The sequence below is a fragment of the Schistocerca americana genome, chromosome 2 (assembly GCF_021461395.2).
Source record: "Schistocerca americana isolate TAMUIC-IGC-003095 chromosome 2, iqSchAmer2.1, whole genome shotgun sequence".
In the NCBI taxonomy this organism is placed as follows: Eukaryota; Metazoa; Arthropoda; class Insecta; order Orthoptera; family Acrididae; genus Schistocerca; species Schistocerca americana.
The window spans coordinates 560,000,860-560,016,182 of NC_060120.1; the positions used below are offsets into that span (position 1 = coordinate 560,000,860).

Consider the following 15,323-nt stretch of genomic DNA (forward strand, 5'->3'; position numbering starts at 1 on the left):
ATTTGTCCCTGAAATATACAGAGCATACACAGTATTCTGCGTTCCAAGTTTTTCATTTCTGGACGTGGAAAACAAAAATAAATTTGCACGATGCCAGCGAATGATTTTTGACTGGTTCCAAGCTGACATGAAAACTCAAAGGTAGGAGGAAGAAAAGTTGATGGTATCTTCATCCAATAGTGTTGCCGTGTTCATTCCTTTTTCCTTACGTGGATAGAACAGCAAACGCAACCGTTTTGGAGAAATATCAAGGAATTGCGGATAGTAACTAGAGAAATCATGCGTATGCTACATCTGTAACAGGAATGAGCTGGACTAAGCTAAAGACGACACTATCTTTGCTTACAGTCGTAAGTCACTAATACACTACTGGCCATTACAATTGCTACACCACAAAGATGACGTGCTACAGACGCGAAATTTAACCGACAGGAAGAAGATGCTGTGATATGCAAATCATTAGCTTTTCAAAGCATTCACACAAGGTTGGCGCCGGTGGCAACACCTACGACGTGCTGACATGAGGAAAGTTTCCAGCTGATTTCTCATACACAAACAGCAGTTGACTGGCGTTGCCTGGTGAAACGTTGTTGTGATGCTTCGTGTAAGGAGGAGAAATGCGTACCATCACGTTTCCGACTTTGATAACGGTCAGATTGCAGCCTATCGCGATTGCGGTTTATCGTATCGCGACATTGCTGCTCGCGTTGGTCGAAATCCAATTACTGTTAGCAGAATATGGAATCGGTGGGTTCAGGAGGGTAATACGGAACGCCGTGCTGGATCCCAACGGCCTCGTGTCACTAGCAGTCGAGATGACAGGCATCTTATCCGCATGGTTGTAACGGATCGTGCAGCCACGTCTCGATCACTGAGTCAACAGATGGGGATGTTTGCAAGACAACAACCATCTGCACGAACAGGTCGGCGACGTTTGCAGCAGCATGGACTATCAGCTCGGATACCATGGCTGCGGTTACCCTTGACGCTGCATCACAGACAGGAGCGGCTGCGATGGTGTACTCAACGACCAACCTGGGTGCACGAATGGCAAAACGTCATTTTTTCGGATGGTTACAGCATCATGATGGTCACATGCGTGTTTGGCGACATCGCGGTGAACGCACATTGGAAGCGTGTATTCGTCATCGCCATACTGGCGTATCACCCGGCGTGATGGTATGAGGTGCCATTGGTTACACGTCTCGGTCACCTCTTGTTCGCATTGATGGCACTTTGAAGAGTGGACTTTTCATTTCAGATGTGTTACGACCCAAGGCTCTACCCTTCGTTCGATCCTTGCGAAACCCTACATTTCAGCAGAATAATTCACGACCGCATGTTGCAGGTCCTGTACGGGCCATTATGGATACAGAAAATATTCGACTGTTGCCTTGGCCAGCACATTCTCCAGATCTCTCACCAACTGAAAACGTCTGGTCAATGGTGGCCGAGCAACTGGCTTGTCACAATACGCCAGTCACTACTCTTGATGAACTGTGGTATTGTGTTGAAGCTGCATGGGCAGCTGTATCTGTACACGCCATCCAAGCTCTGTTTGTCTCAATGCCCAGGCGTGTCAAGGCTGTTATTACGGCCAGAGGTGGTTTTTCTGGGTACTGATTTCTCAGGATCTATGCACCCAAATTGCGTGAAAATGTAATCACATGTCAGTTCTAGTATAATATATTTGTCCAATAAATACCCGTTTATCATCTACATTTCTTCTTGGTGTAGCAATTGTAATGGTCAGTAGTGTAACTCTACAGGGTGTCACAGAAACGTTGCCACAAACTTCGAGCCGGCCGCGGTGGTCTAGCGGTTCTAGGCGCTCAGTCCAGAACCGCGCGACTACTACGGTCGCAGGTTCGAATCCTGCCTCGGGCATGGATGTATGTGACGTCCGTAGGTTGGTTAGGTTTAAGTAGTTCTAAGTTCTAGGGGACTGATGACCACAGGTGTTAAGTCCCATAGTGCTCGGAGCCATTGGAACCACAAATTTCGAAGGGCTGTGGAGGGTGTCTTGAGGAACAGGTCGAGGATAGGAACCCGTGTGCGGAAACGTCATCCTATGACGCTACAGAGCGTCGAATCTACCGACGCCGGCGCCTGCCTCTAGGCCACCCTTTCGGCAGCAAACGTGACTTTGGACGCTGACGGACCGTAGCCGAAACGTCTCACAGTGCTGTTTGTTGTTCAGACAGTGATCGCGGCTGATTGCCACGATCGCCATTGTAGAAGATGGAGTCGGCTTCTGCGTAGACATGCTTTGTCTCCTATGAATGCGATGCTCTGTTGCCTAGGCGGATGACGGTTTGAGATACGAGTTTCAGTATGCAGTTTATTTTTCTCCAGGAACCCTCTAAAATCGCCAGAAGAAAAATAAACTGCATATTGAAACCAGTATCTGAATCCGTCATCCGCCTAGGCAACAGAGCATCGCATTCATAGGAGACAAAGCATGTCTACGCAGCAGCTGGCTCCATCTTCTCCAGTGTCGATCACAGCAATCAGACGCGATCACTGAATAACAAACAACATTGCGAGACGTTCAGCGTACGGTCCTTCAGCTTACAAAGTCACGTTTGCTGCTGGAGGCATGGCCTAGTGGCAGGCACCGGTACCTGCAAATTCGACGCTACGTAACGACATAGGATGACGTTTCCGCACACGAGTTCCTATCCTCGATTTGTTCCTCAAGACACCTTCCATAACGCCTCGAAGTTATCGTAACATTTCTGGGACACCCTGTATAGGAGTGGATACTTCACCTGACAGATTAAACGTACTGGTATCGGTACACGTACCCTTACTCGCTGATCAACCGACTCTCTATCTACCGGAAGTAGACTGTCGATGTTGCCATTCAAGTCTGACGATAATGACGCAGATAAGATTTACTGTCGTACTGGACGCAGTACATGTAATACTGAGAAATGATTAAGGTACATGAATGAGTGCTTATCTTTATTTTTTTCGATGTGTTCAAGGAACCGGCGGCGCAAAGTAAAGCTCGCTGTTGCGGGAGCTGGGGCCCAGTCATGGCCCGCTGGTGGTGGCGACTCCTCCGCGTGCTTCAGGTAGCAACTAACACTTTAACATACCACGCTATGTGTCGTCAGTGTGTCTGTCCGTCGCCTTGTCTCAGTGCTACAGCTATACTAAAAAGTTATCTGTCGATTTTACGTATTTTAGTCGTGCTGAGACTTCTGCAAAATGATTTATGGGCATGCTGGCTTTATTTACTATTCACAGACATAATGTGTTGCCGCACTTGAGAAAAAAAACTTCAATTCTGAAAAACGTTTGTGTGTTTGTATGTGCCTTTGGGCCATCTGCGACGTCTAAGTTTACCAGACAAAAATTTAGTCACCCCCTTAAAAGAGCACTCTGCTCGCTTTGGACCCTGTAGATGGTGTAAAACAGGTACCAGGTGATCATTTCGCCCTCCACCGCTGACGTAAGCCATGGCAGTGCAGCGTTGTTCAAGTCCTACCACACCGCAGTGGAGAAATTAGGAAACTGTGCCCGAATTGAAGACCGCCATTTTCAGCTACAAATATGATTACTGCCCTGTGATTTAAAGGATATAAGAGACAACGAAAAGAAAGCGAAGACCAAAATAGAAGGATGTTTACTTCATAATTCCTACTGACAAGGAATACGATTTCCCAGAAACTTCGGTCACTGCAAGAGGGGATAAGATAAGTGAATACGTTTTTCCGCAGTGGCAAGCATTACGGCTTCGTAATTCTGAGCCCCGTCTTCGAAGCCCGATTATTATTTCTATTTTACAAAAAAATTGGCTCTGAGCACTATGGGACTCAACTGCTGTGGTCATAAGTCCCCTCGAACTTAGAACTACTTAAACCTAACTAACCTAAGGACATCACACACATCCATGCCCGAGGCAGGATTCGAACCTGCGACCGTAGCGGTCGTGCGGTTCCAGACTGTAGCGCCTTTAACCGCTCGGCCACTCCGGCCGGCTTCTATTTTTCATTTGTCTAGTCGAATTAAATCAGGTGACGCTGAGCGAATTAGACTAGGAATTTTGCCATTTGGGCAGCAAAATAACTGGCGATGGCTAGAAAAGCGTTTCTGAAAAAGAAAAATTTGTTAACACACAATATAGATTTAATTGTCAGGAAGTCTTTTCTGAAAGTATTCGTATGGAGTGTATCCATGTATGGAAATGAAACATGGACGTTAAACAGTGTAGGCTAGAAGAGAATAGGAGCTTTCGAAAGGTGGTGCTACAGAAGGATGCTGAAGATTTGATGGGTAGATCACGTAACTAATGAGGAGGTACTGAATAGAGTTGGGAAGGAGAGGAATTTGTGGCACAAGTTGACTAGAAGAAGGGATCGATTGGTAGGACATGTTCTGAGGCACCAAGGGATCACCAATTTAATATTGGAGGGAAGCATGGAGGATAAAAAGCGTAGAGGGAGGCCAAGAGATGAATACATTAAGCAGCTTCAGAAGGATGTAGGTTGCAGTAGTTACTCGGAATGAAGAGGCTTGCACAGGATAGAGTAGCATGGAGAGCCGCATCAAACCAGTCTCTGGACTGAAGACCACAACAGCACCCATGTCAGTAGGAGATTACTTCACGAATGTTTTCCAATGTATAGTAAAATAACGTTGTCCATATTGGTCTACAAATTGTATGATGAATGAATTTATAAAAGCAATAAATTAATGACAAAATTATTCGAAATGGTTTTCGTTGAAATTACTTTAGAGTGTCTTCATTCATAATCTACATCTACATCTACATCTACATTGATACTCCGCAAGCCACCCAACGGTGTGTGGCGGAGGGCACTTTACGTGCCACTGTCATTACCTCCCTTTCCTGTTCCAGTCGCGTATGCTTCGCGGGAAGAACGACTGTCTGAAAGCCTCCGTGCGCTCTCTAATCTCTCTAATTTTACATTCGTAATCTCCTCGGGAGGTATAAGTAGGGGGAAGCAATATATTCGATACCTCATCCAGAAACGCACCCTCTCGAAACCTGGCGAGCAAGCTACACCGCGATGCAGAGCGCCTCTCTTGCAGAGTCTGCCACTTGAGTTTATTAAACATCTCCGTAACGCTATCACGGTTACCAAATAACCCTGTGACGAAACGCGCCGCTCTTCTTTGGATCTTCTCTATCTCCTCCGTCAGACCGATCTGGTACGGATCCCACACTGAGGAGCAATACTCAAGTATAGGTCGAACGAGTGTTTTGTAAGCCACCTCCTTTGTTGATGGACTACATTTTCTAATCACTCTCCCAATGAATCTCAACCTGGTACCCGCCTTACCAACAATTAATTTTATATGATCATTCCACTTCAAATCGTTCCGCACGCATACTCCCAGATATTTTACAGAAGTAACTGCTACCAGTGTTTGTTCCGCTATCATATAATCATACAATAAAGGATCCTTCTTTCTATCTAATCCGTTGCAGGCGCCAGTTTTCGGAAAAATGATCCGTTGTGCGTGGTTTTCAATGAAATTATTGTCAGCACGTGGAATTTTCAGCGATGTTACCGACGTGTCTTCCGCGAGTGAGGTTCATACGAAGAAATGTCGCTCTGGCAAATCTGCCTTTGCGCGATACTAGTGGTGTTCGTAATTTCTGTCTTTCGGATGTTTCTACGATAGTTATCATCCAAAGTGTTGCGCCAAATCTTTCTGAAGAGTGAAGACAAGATTGAAATATAAGAATTTAAAAAAATAGATATAAAAATGAAATAGAAGAATATGAGAATCTAAAAATGTTGTATCCCCTGAAAATACCATACATAATGTATGACATAGTGAAACCCAGTTGTAATTTTACAATTCATCCGTAATTTTACAATCCGCTAACTTGAAAAGAAACATTCGTTTAGTGATCTTCTACGAACATGGGTAGATGCATGAAAAAATAAAAAAACACGAATAAAATCATAACGGGTTACGAACACGTGGCGCATAAGTGACATATCACGACGGTAGCCACTGTGCCACGAGTGTCGCGCCAGAAAACGCCTCAAAATTACTTGGAAAACGTTGACCGTCGTTTTCTCAGAACAGGTAGAGTATCTAGGATAAGCCGAGATATGTGTTCCCTTATTTTGACTCCTCGTCCACTGGACGGATTCTCTGGAAAACATGGTTATGGCAGTTGCCGTGTTCCCTGCGTGGGTAATCAACGTTGTCTCAAACGAATGTAGTTTCCTAAGTTTTTGTACTAGATCTCCATCAACAGACGGGAGGTTATAAATATCTATTCAAGAACGTGGGGTTCGTTTGTTACAAGTTTGTGCGAAAATGTGTCAAGTTTTCGACTCAAGATAATTGCATAAACTTATGAAGCAGCGTATAGTAGATTAGTTTATCATTCGCTAAATTTTTCACTGTCGCTTCTTGTTTAATATTTCCCGGGACATAGTCTGCGTCTGTGTTTTGCGATTATTTTTCATTCTTGTATGATATTATTTTATCTGCGTACTTTCCTTTCTCGAATTTTTCATTCAACTAGCTTGGACTCGAATAATTGTAATCTCGGCTACCACTTGAACGAGCCATTTCATTTTCACACGTTTTTCTAAGGTCAGGGATGCAAAATCCACATGAACGTTATTTGAATCTGTTAAGTCATTGTATATGTGACGATTCATCGGATATAAGACATAATTTACTAAGTGCAAAAACAGCGTTGCCCTGCAAATAGCGGCCTCACTGCAGGAGCTCTACGCTAGCGCCAGTGAGCGGTCTAATCAGTTTTAGTAAGTCTGTGCGTTGTACTGGTGGCGTTCAATAAGTAACGCGCAATTTGTTTTTCTCGGCCAAATTCGGTTCATATAATGTGGAATTTTTTGTGAGACATCGTGGAATATTCCGGCTTCAGACCCTACAGTTTTCATGAAAGTCCGATAGGTGGCATCGTAACTGAGGTACGTTCCCATCACATAGCTGTCATTGAGTTTCTTTTGGCAGAAAACCAGAACATCGCAGATATTCGCAGGCGCTCGCAGTGACGTGCAGTGAAGAAAAGCACGGTGAGTCGTTGGGCGACGCGTCTGTCATCATCGCAACAAGGTCGCGCAAATCTCCCGTGTGCCGGCCGGCTGCAAACAGCTGTGACTCCTGCAATGTTGGAACGTGCGGACACTCCCATTCGAGGTGATCGACGGATCACCATCAAACACCTCGCTGCACAACTGGACGTCTTTGTTGGTAGTGCCGACACAATCGTCCACAAACTGGGGTACTCAAAGGTGTGTACACGCTGGGTTCCTCGCCACCGACCATAAAGAGCAAGGAAGGACCATCTGAGCGGAGATGCTTGCGCGTTACGAGTCAAATCGTGACACTTTTTTGTCGAACATCATCACAGGCGCTGAACCACGGGTTGTGTTCGATGTCCTCCCTCATGGTGCAAGGACCATCTCTGAAGCGTATTGAAGAAACGACTTCAGCGTACTCGTCTCCACAAAAATACAAACGAACTTCTCCTTTCCATTACAACACAAGGCCTCTCATAAGTCTGCGCAACCGAGAGCAGCTCACAAAACTTTTTGGTCTCTTCTTTCACATCCACCCTACGGCCCGGATCTCGCACCTTCCGACTTCCATCTGTTTGGCCGAATGGAATATGCACTCCGCGGGAAGCAGTACGTGGATGGTGGAGAGGTTGCTGATGCAACAAGGAATTGCCTTCGACACCTACTAGAAGAGTGGTACAATGCAGGCGTACAGGCGTAAGGACGTCGAATTGAACGGAGAAAAATTCAAATGGCTCTGAGCACTATGGGACTTAACATCTGAGGTCATCAGTCCCCTAGAACTTAGAACTACTTAAACCTAACTAACCTAAGGACATCACACACATCCATGCCCGAGGCAGGATTCGAACCTGCGACTGTAGGGGTCGCGCCGTTCCAGACTGAAGCGCCGAGAACCGCTCAGCTACAACGGCCGGCGAATTGAACGGAGATTATGTTAAAAAAATGGGGTCTTGCATTCAAAAGAGTGGAGAATAATATCATGTGTTGGAATCCTGAACAACCTGCGTCCAGAAAAAAAATTGTTGCTGAACGTGCCTCGTATATGTGACAGTCGGTTGTACGGAATTTCTAGAAGGCGCGGTCGCACGCACACCCACACCCACATTTCCTACGATTCACACAGGCAGTATTTTGTCGTGATTCCGAAACCAGCCACAGGTTTCGTAGAGAAAATGCCGACGTGGATATCCTACACTCTGTTGTACTTTTAAAATTAGGACATCCATGTTGATTTCTCCGACAGTACAGGGATCACTTGATTATAAATTTAACTGTTTTCTGAGTTCGACGAAATGCCTTTTAGTCAATGTTATAACGTCAAAACACGAAAGGGACTGGCAGTCGGAATTAATCAATATAGATTGTGGTAGAGCACTTGCCCGCGAAAGGCAAAGGTCCCGAGTTCGAGTCTCGGTCCGGCATACAGTTTTAATCTGCCAGGAAGTTTCAATCAATATACTCGTTTATAAACGCGAACATCCTGATTGACTGATACATCACTGAAAGTTGGAAAGGGTTTGATCTTGTACTGTAGGCATCGCTTAAGAAGGGATTTTTCGAAATTGCATCCCTAAGGTTGTGAAATACGGGATGAAAGGTTTATTGAAAGTATGTCGCTACTGATGAAATTTTGAAGTTCGAACGACGTGTTTTAGCACCCCTACGTGGGTGAACAGTGGGTGAAAGTTTTCCTTGAAAATAAATCATTGTAAATAGCTACTAAAGCATTCTTAAATATTAAAGATATGTCTATGGAAAATGGTACTTGACTTGTCGGTTAGAAATAAAAAAAAGCGATTCAATGTTTTTGGAAATTCACTCCCTAAGGGGGGTGAAATAGGAGCTGAAAATTTTCATGAAAATATTTCATTGTGAATATTTTTAAAGCCAAATCTAAGAAAATTTTTATTTGGCTTCTCGGTTAGAAATTAAAAAAATACGAGTTCCAGTGTATTTGTAAATTCAACCCCAAGTGGATAAAATAGGGGATGAAAATTTTAATGGAAATATTGCATTGTGAAATCATTTTCGAACTAAATCTCTGAAATTTTGTACTTGCCTTCTCGGTTAGAAATGTAAAAAAATTGTTTTTCAGTGTCTTTTGGAAATTCAATCCCTAAGGGGGTAAAATAAGGGACGAAAATATTTATGCAAATATTCTCTAAAACAAAAAAGACACACCACGTAGGAATTATCCGAATGGGATGGAAATCAGTAGATGTGATGCACATGCACAGATAAACAAATTATTACAGTTTCAGAAAAGTTGGATAATTTATTCAGAAGAAAGAGCTTCATAAATTGAGTAAGTCGATAACGTGTTGATCTACCTCTGGCCGTTATGCAAGCAGTTGTTCGGCTTGTCACTGATTGACAGAGTTGTTGGATATCCTCGTGAGGCATATCGCACCAGATTCTGTCCAACTGACATGTTAAATCGTCAAAATCCCGAGCTCGCTGGAGGGTCGCCCATAATACTCCAAACCTTCTCAACTGGCGAGACACCCGGCGACCTTGCAGGCCAAGGTAGCGAAGAGTTTAAAATATGTTGCAATTAATTATGTGTACAACATAAAAAGTCGATTAAATAAAAACCAAAAATCTGTGCAGACAATACAGTCTACGTGAGCGAATCAGCTGGCGCTAAGCTAGTGTTAAATAAATAGGAAAGAAGAGAAATATAAAGGAGAAGTACAGTTCATCTATGTTGGAAAAATGCTGTACATAAAAGGATTTTGTCCAGTAGATTGAGTAAATAGCTGCCACGTGGTGAAAGATTCGAATAATGACATGTTTAGTCGTAGAGAGTAGTGCACTCTGAGGATGAGAGAAGTTTTGGTAATGTTATTAAGCAACAGATATTAAGGCATAGTAAGGAGACAATGCATTTTCGAATAGCGACAATTTTAGGCAGTTGTGACAACGGAGAATTTGTTAGTAGTACGAAAATTGTACAAACTCTCAATTAGTTGAATATATTTCAAGAACGATGTAATATAAGTACAATTTCGGTACAGGTATTCTCACTGCCTTCGTCAAATTAATTACACTGAGTTTGAACCTTTTAGTAATTCCCGGTAGATATTTAGACATACAGAACATATTTTTACAGAATATCTTCATCGGCTACCACACCGTAAGAATACAGTAAGAGGAAATCACTTCCGTCTTAGTTGCAAAAGAGCAAGACTGAATACAAAATCCCGTGAATTGGTCATCGTGGCCGGCCGGGGTGGCCGTGCGGTTCTAGGCGCTACAGTCTGGAGCTGCGCGACCGCTACGGTCGCAGGTTCGAATCCTGCCTCGGGCATGGATGTGTGTGATGTCCTTAGGTTAGTTAGGTTTAATTATTTCTAAGTTCTAGGCGACTGATGACCTCAGAAGTTAAGTCGCATAGTGCTCAGAGCCATTTGAACCATTTTTGTGCATCGTATCATACTTTAGTTGCACGTATGTAAACTCCATGTTCTTCTCTAGAACGAAAATAGTAAACCTTGCAACACACGGAGGAAATTAGAGAGTCATGCAAGAACGCACAGAAATGTAATATTCAGAAACACTGAAAACAGATAAACAGGGAACCCATTTGTGAAGGAAATGTCTTGCCGCATAAATGTCATTAGGATCTCTGAGTGGGACTCTCATAATTCAGTCAAACATAGATATTTCCTTGTTTTTAAAATGATAATCTTCAGGTGTTTACTCCACATCGATTAACTCTTCAAACATCTCACATTCAGTTATCTACTGTGATCCCAGTACTTGCTTGCAGAAGACTACTGCACATGAAACACATGTCGGGCCTGCTCTGCTTTTCGCCATCCGAACAAGAAGCAACATGTGACGTTACAGCTAGCAGTTGGATTCATACATTGATTACTCAACTAAGAAAAAGCATTCCGTATGAACAGAACTATTTTGCTTCGAGATACTTAGTTAAAGGGGTAAACAGAGAAAGTTAAAATGGTGACAACTATACAGCCTCTACTTCTGCTCATTTTGCTGTCCTCTGTGTACTTTGTACGGTTATTTTCTATCACATACATTATCTTATCAAAAGTAATATGAGGCGTGTCCACTCTTCGGCTTTACGATTGCTCGAACTCGGCTGCAGATATTTACAGCCAGGCGTCTGAATCTCTGTGGAGGAATGGCACTTGTTCTTCCACAACAGCCGAAACCAGAGAAAGTGATGTTGGACGATGGGATCTGAAGCGAAGTCGACGTTCCAGCTCGTCGCAAACGTGTTCCATTAGGTTCAGTTCGAGACTTAATGGGTAGGCTGGTCCACTTGAGGGATGTTGTCCACAAACCATTGCCTTACGGGTGCTGTTTTATGAGGAGGGCTCTGTGTCGTGCTGATACAAACAATCACCGACTCTTAAACGTTCCTCTACTGTACGCAGGACAGATTGCTGGAAGATGTGTTCACATCCTTCGGTATTTAGTGTTTTCTTAAGCGCAGTAAGGGGACCACATACTTTCCACGTTAAAAACACCCCCACACCATAACACCGTCTCCTCCATACTTAATTATTGGCACTAAACAACATTCTCTAGGTATTCACTAAACTAAAACCTTTCCATCGGGTTTCCACAGAGTATATCGTGATTCATCACTCCAAATCACTAGTCATTCACAATTGTCATTAAGCAATGACTACAACAATATCCGGCTGAAGAAGAGCTGCTCCACCACTGTACTCCACTGTTTTTAAATCCCTACCCACATTCTGAAGGCGGACTACTGCTAGCAGTTTGTAATTCAAGAGTGAGAATTTCCGCGGATTTCGTGCGATATCTTACAGCAACCCTCCAAAATGCTCGATGGACCCCATCCGTCAGTACACAAGGTCTTTAGCCATGGTTGTTTCTCAGCGTTTTCACTTCACAATCATGCCACCAATAATCAACTTGGGCACCTTAAGAAGAATTGAAATGTCTCTGATGGATTTGTTACTCAGGTGACATCCACTGACTAGTCCACGGTCGAAGTCGCTGAACCCTCCTGATCGACCCATTCTGCAGTTACCGTTTCTCTACCGTCAAAACAATACTATCCGCCTCCTTTTGAACTGGCGGGTCCACTTTTAGTTACATCTAGTGGTCAACACCGGTACTTTCGTTCAGATAGTGCATGTTAACCTGCATACTCTATCTGTTACACACACTGACGAGTGAATGTTCGTAGCGCTAAATATACCGGGTGGTTACAGTTAAACTTCTCCTATATAACACGTTATAGCGCGGAAACTAACTACCGTACGAGTAACAAACTTGGTAATATTAATGTGCAGAATAGGGGGCGCATGATTCCCATGCTTCACAGCACCACCGTGAAGTTCCAGCTACGGCCACCAGGTGCTGTAATTAGTCATCGTGAATCATACTCCCATAGACCTGGCCGGCCGCAGTGCACTTGTTGACGTGTCAGCATGAGCTTGGATAAAAGGAGCAAGGCATTATTGATGAAGCTCTATAATCTAAACAACGAAACTCTGCAGATGCACTTCGAGAATATCGCCTGCTGAAAAGATTACAGAAGGATCCCCTTTCTCCACCTGCTGTGCGGAGCATGATGAAGAAGATGTACCACAGGTGGTTGATGAAATCGCTGTTGCTATGATAGACAACGCTGCGCGCAATTCCAGATCGCCAGGCCCTGCGCGTGCTGTTTTACGACAGTTGAACATCCCGTGGTCAATTGTACGGAAAATACTTCGAACTATTCTCAAATGGTATCGCTGCAGGATCCACCACAGGACGCACAACGGCGTCTTGACTTCGCTCTCCACTTTCTCGCAAGGATTGAATTTGACGAGGGTTGGCCCTGGACCATCCTATGGGCAGACGAAGTTCATTTTTCTCTGACGGGTGAGGTGAACACACACAACTGCCGAGACTGGAGGTCCTCACCTCCAGTCACTGTGCATGAAGTGTGGTGATCTTGTCACTGTACGGCGTGGCTTCACGGCTGCGTTCATCATTGACCCATTCTTTTTCGAACAAGTTGGCGCTCAAGGAGTAAAGACGTGCAGTGTGACTGGCCAGCATTACTGCGATATATTTCGCCAGCATGTCATACCCGCCCTACAGGAAAGAGACGCATTGAACTGAACAGTTTTCATGCAAGTTGGTCCACCGCACATCGCTCGTGAAGATCACCTACTTCACCGAAACACATTTGGAAATGTTATCAGCCGGTCGTTTCCAAATTCTTGGCCGGTACGATCATCTGATCTCACTCCATGTGATTTCTGGCTGTGGGGCCACCCGAAGGAGAGCGTTTACCAGGTAAACATTCACAAATGTGGTGATCTGAAGCGCAGCATATCAAGAGAGGTAGCCAGCAGACCTACGGACATGCTTCGTTCTGCTGTGCAAAATGCAATCCTGCGCTTTCAGACTCTTCTGAACACTGATGGGAGCCTCTTTTGTAGCAGTATGGTACTGGTATATAATGATATGATGTACCGTAGCAGCACATTGAGTGCGTTTCAGTTCAACTGATTCTGCATTATTTCTCTTCTCCATGTCGTTGAGATTAATTCTACCAAGTTTGTTACTAGTACGCTAATTAGTTTTACGTGTTATAACGTGTTAAATAGGAAAGTTTAATTATAACAACTCGGTAATATAAACATTCTTATAGCCAAAAGGTTTGATTTAATACATTCGAATTATCTTGCGGATATTTAACGCTCACGAAAAGTTACCGCGTCATTCACATCGTAACAAGTTTGACCCTTTCGGCATGAATTATTATTACCATTACAAACTTACTTTATAAAATTTTACACTTCAGGTATACTTTGTTTGGCCAAAAAATGCTAGGTGATATGATATGGAGCGCCTTCTGTCCTTATTTTAAGATTCACTGGCAGCTGTACAATCGGAACATCCTTATCTAGCGCCTTTTATGTCCTTATTTTAAGATTCACTGGCAGCTGTACAATCGGAACATCCTTATCTAGCGCCTCTTACGTCCTTATTTTAAGACTCACTGGCAGCTGTACAATCGGAACATCTCTAGCTCGCTCCTCTTATCTCGATATGCCGAAGATATCACTGATCCACTTATTGCTGAATAAGCCATCCACTGTAAATGACGAGTAAGTAAAGAAGAATTTGTATGAGTGTACCACTCCGTAAATCGCACTCAGGCCACCTGATAGACAACGATTATCTCTTTACAGCGTCAGCACATCGCGCCACCGTCTGCGCTCCGCGCTTAGCGTACCGTTTCCCGCCGCCGAGGCTTGAACCCAGTGGCTCAAGGCTGCCAGGGATTCGCAGTCAAGGAGATCCGCCCCTCCCACGGTACACAGCTGAGCTGCACTCTTCCCTCTGACGCACGTACAAGTGCTGGCGTAAACACGACCTCCAGTTCCCGCGTCACGGAGTTACTCTGTGACAGGTGGCTATCGCCTGGTGCTGCAGTACTGTGATGACTCTACAAGTGCCCTGGGGCTAATACAGCATCGAACATGGAAATCTCACACGCACAGCTATATTTGCTTTTTAAAAGAGATTTCCGCCATTTGGCGGTTAGTTGTTCACTTATTTTACACAGTCATGATTTCGTCCTTATAGCCGTTCTCAAGGGTATGTTGAATCTATTGCTTTCCAGAACCTCAGCGCTGTGCTCCTCTTTCGGACGAAAGCAATTCGCACACTTGCCTTTGTTGAAAATATTGGGAGCAAACTGTTGACATGATGTCCCACGATCCGACACACATCGGCGTAAACTAGAACACGTGAGTTGGGCCTAAGGGTAGAGGTTGGATCTGCTCAGTTGCGAAATATGATTCTGCCAAGCGTCTTTTCAACGATTACGTGAACAACGTGTGCAATGGCAAGAAGCCACTGCGTGCAGTAAGGAATGGTGCTGCTGTATTCGTCTGGCTGTTGTTTACATCGATCACTGGGCGAGAGCCTGGTTGACGTAGTAACAATTTGTTAGCGAGCCATCGAATTTCCATTTGGGAGATAACGTTGCTACTCTGCTACATTAATTTTAGTTCTATTTGGTGGATAAATATGTTCGAAGTGGAACAATACCGAAGACCTAGGAATAAGAGCGTTGTACGAGGGTGGTTTGAAAAGTTCTCGGAATCACCACGAGAGGTCAGCGCTAGCGCAACGAGTTGTTCACGTGGTATTCACTGAACTGTTGCCTGTAAACACGTACCACGTCAGTGCTCTTGGAAGAGAGCTGTGCTGGTGACGTGGTTCTGTTGTTCCCGCGTAGTGATTTCGGAGATGGAAAAA

The 15,323-nt window shown here is 44.2% G+C and overlaps 1 protein-coding gene across 2 annotated transcripts in view; it reads left to right on the top strand.

Annotated features, from left to right (window-relative positions):
• The window catches only part of LOC124596513 (phospholipid-transporting ATPase IF-like), a 643,086-nt gene that overhangs the window by 398,105 nt on the left and 229,658 nt on the right, over window positions 1–15,323 (top strand). The window contains exon 2 of one of the 2 annotated variants that reach the window (XM_047135677.1): window positions 2,991–3,080. The exons of the other annotated variant lie outside the window; for it this stretch is intronic. Within the exon in view, the coding sequence (XP_046991633.1) occupies window positions 2,991–3,080 (90 nt within the window). The remainder of the gene's footprint in view (window positions 1–2,990; window positions 3,081–15,323) is intronic. 2 annotated transcript variants of the gene reach the window in all.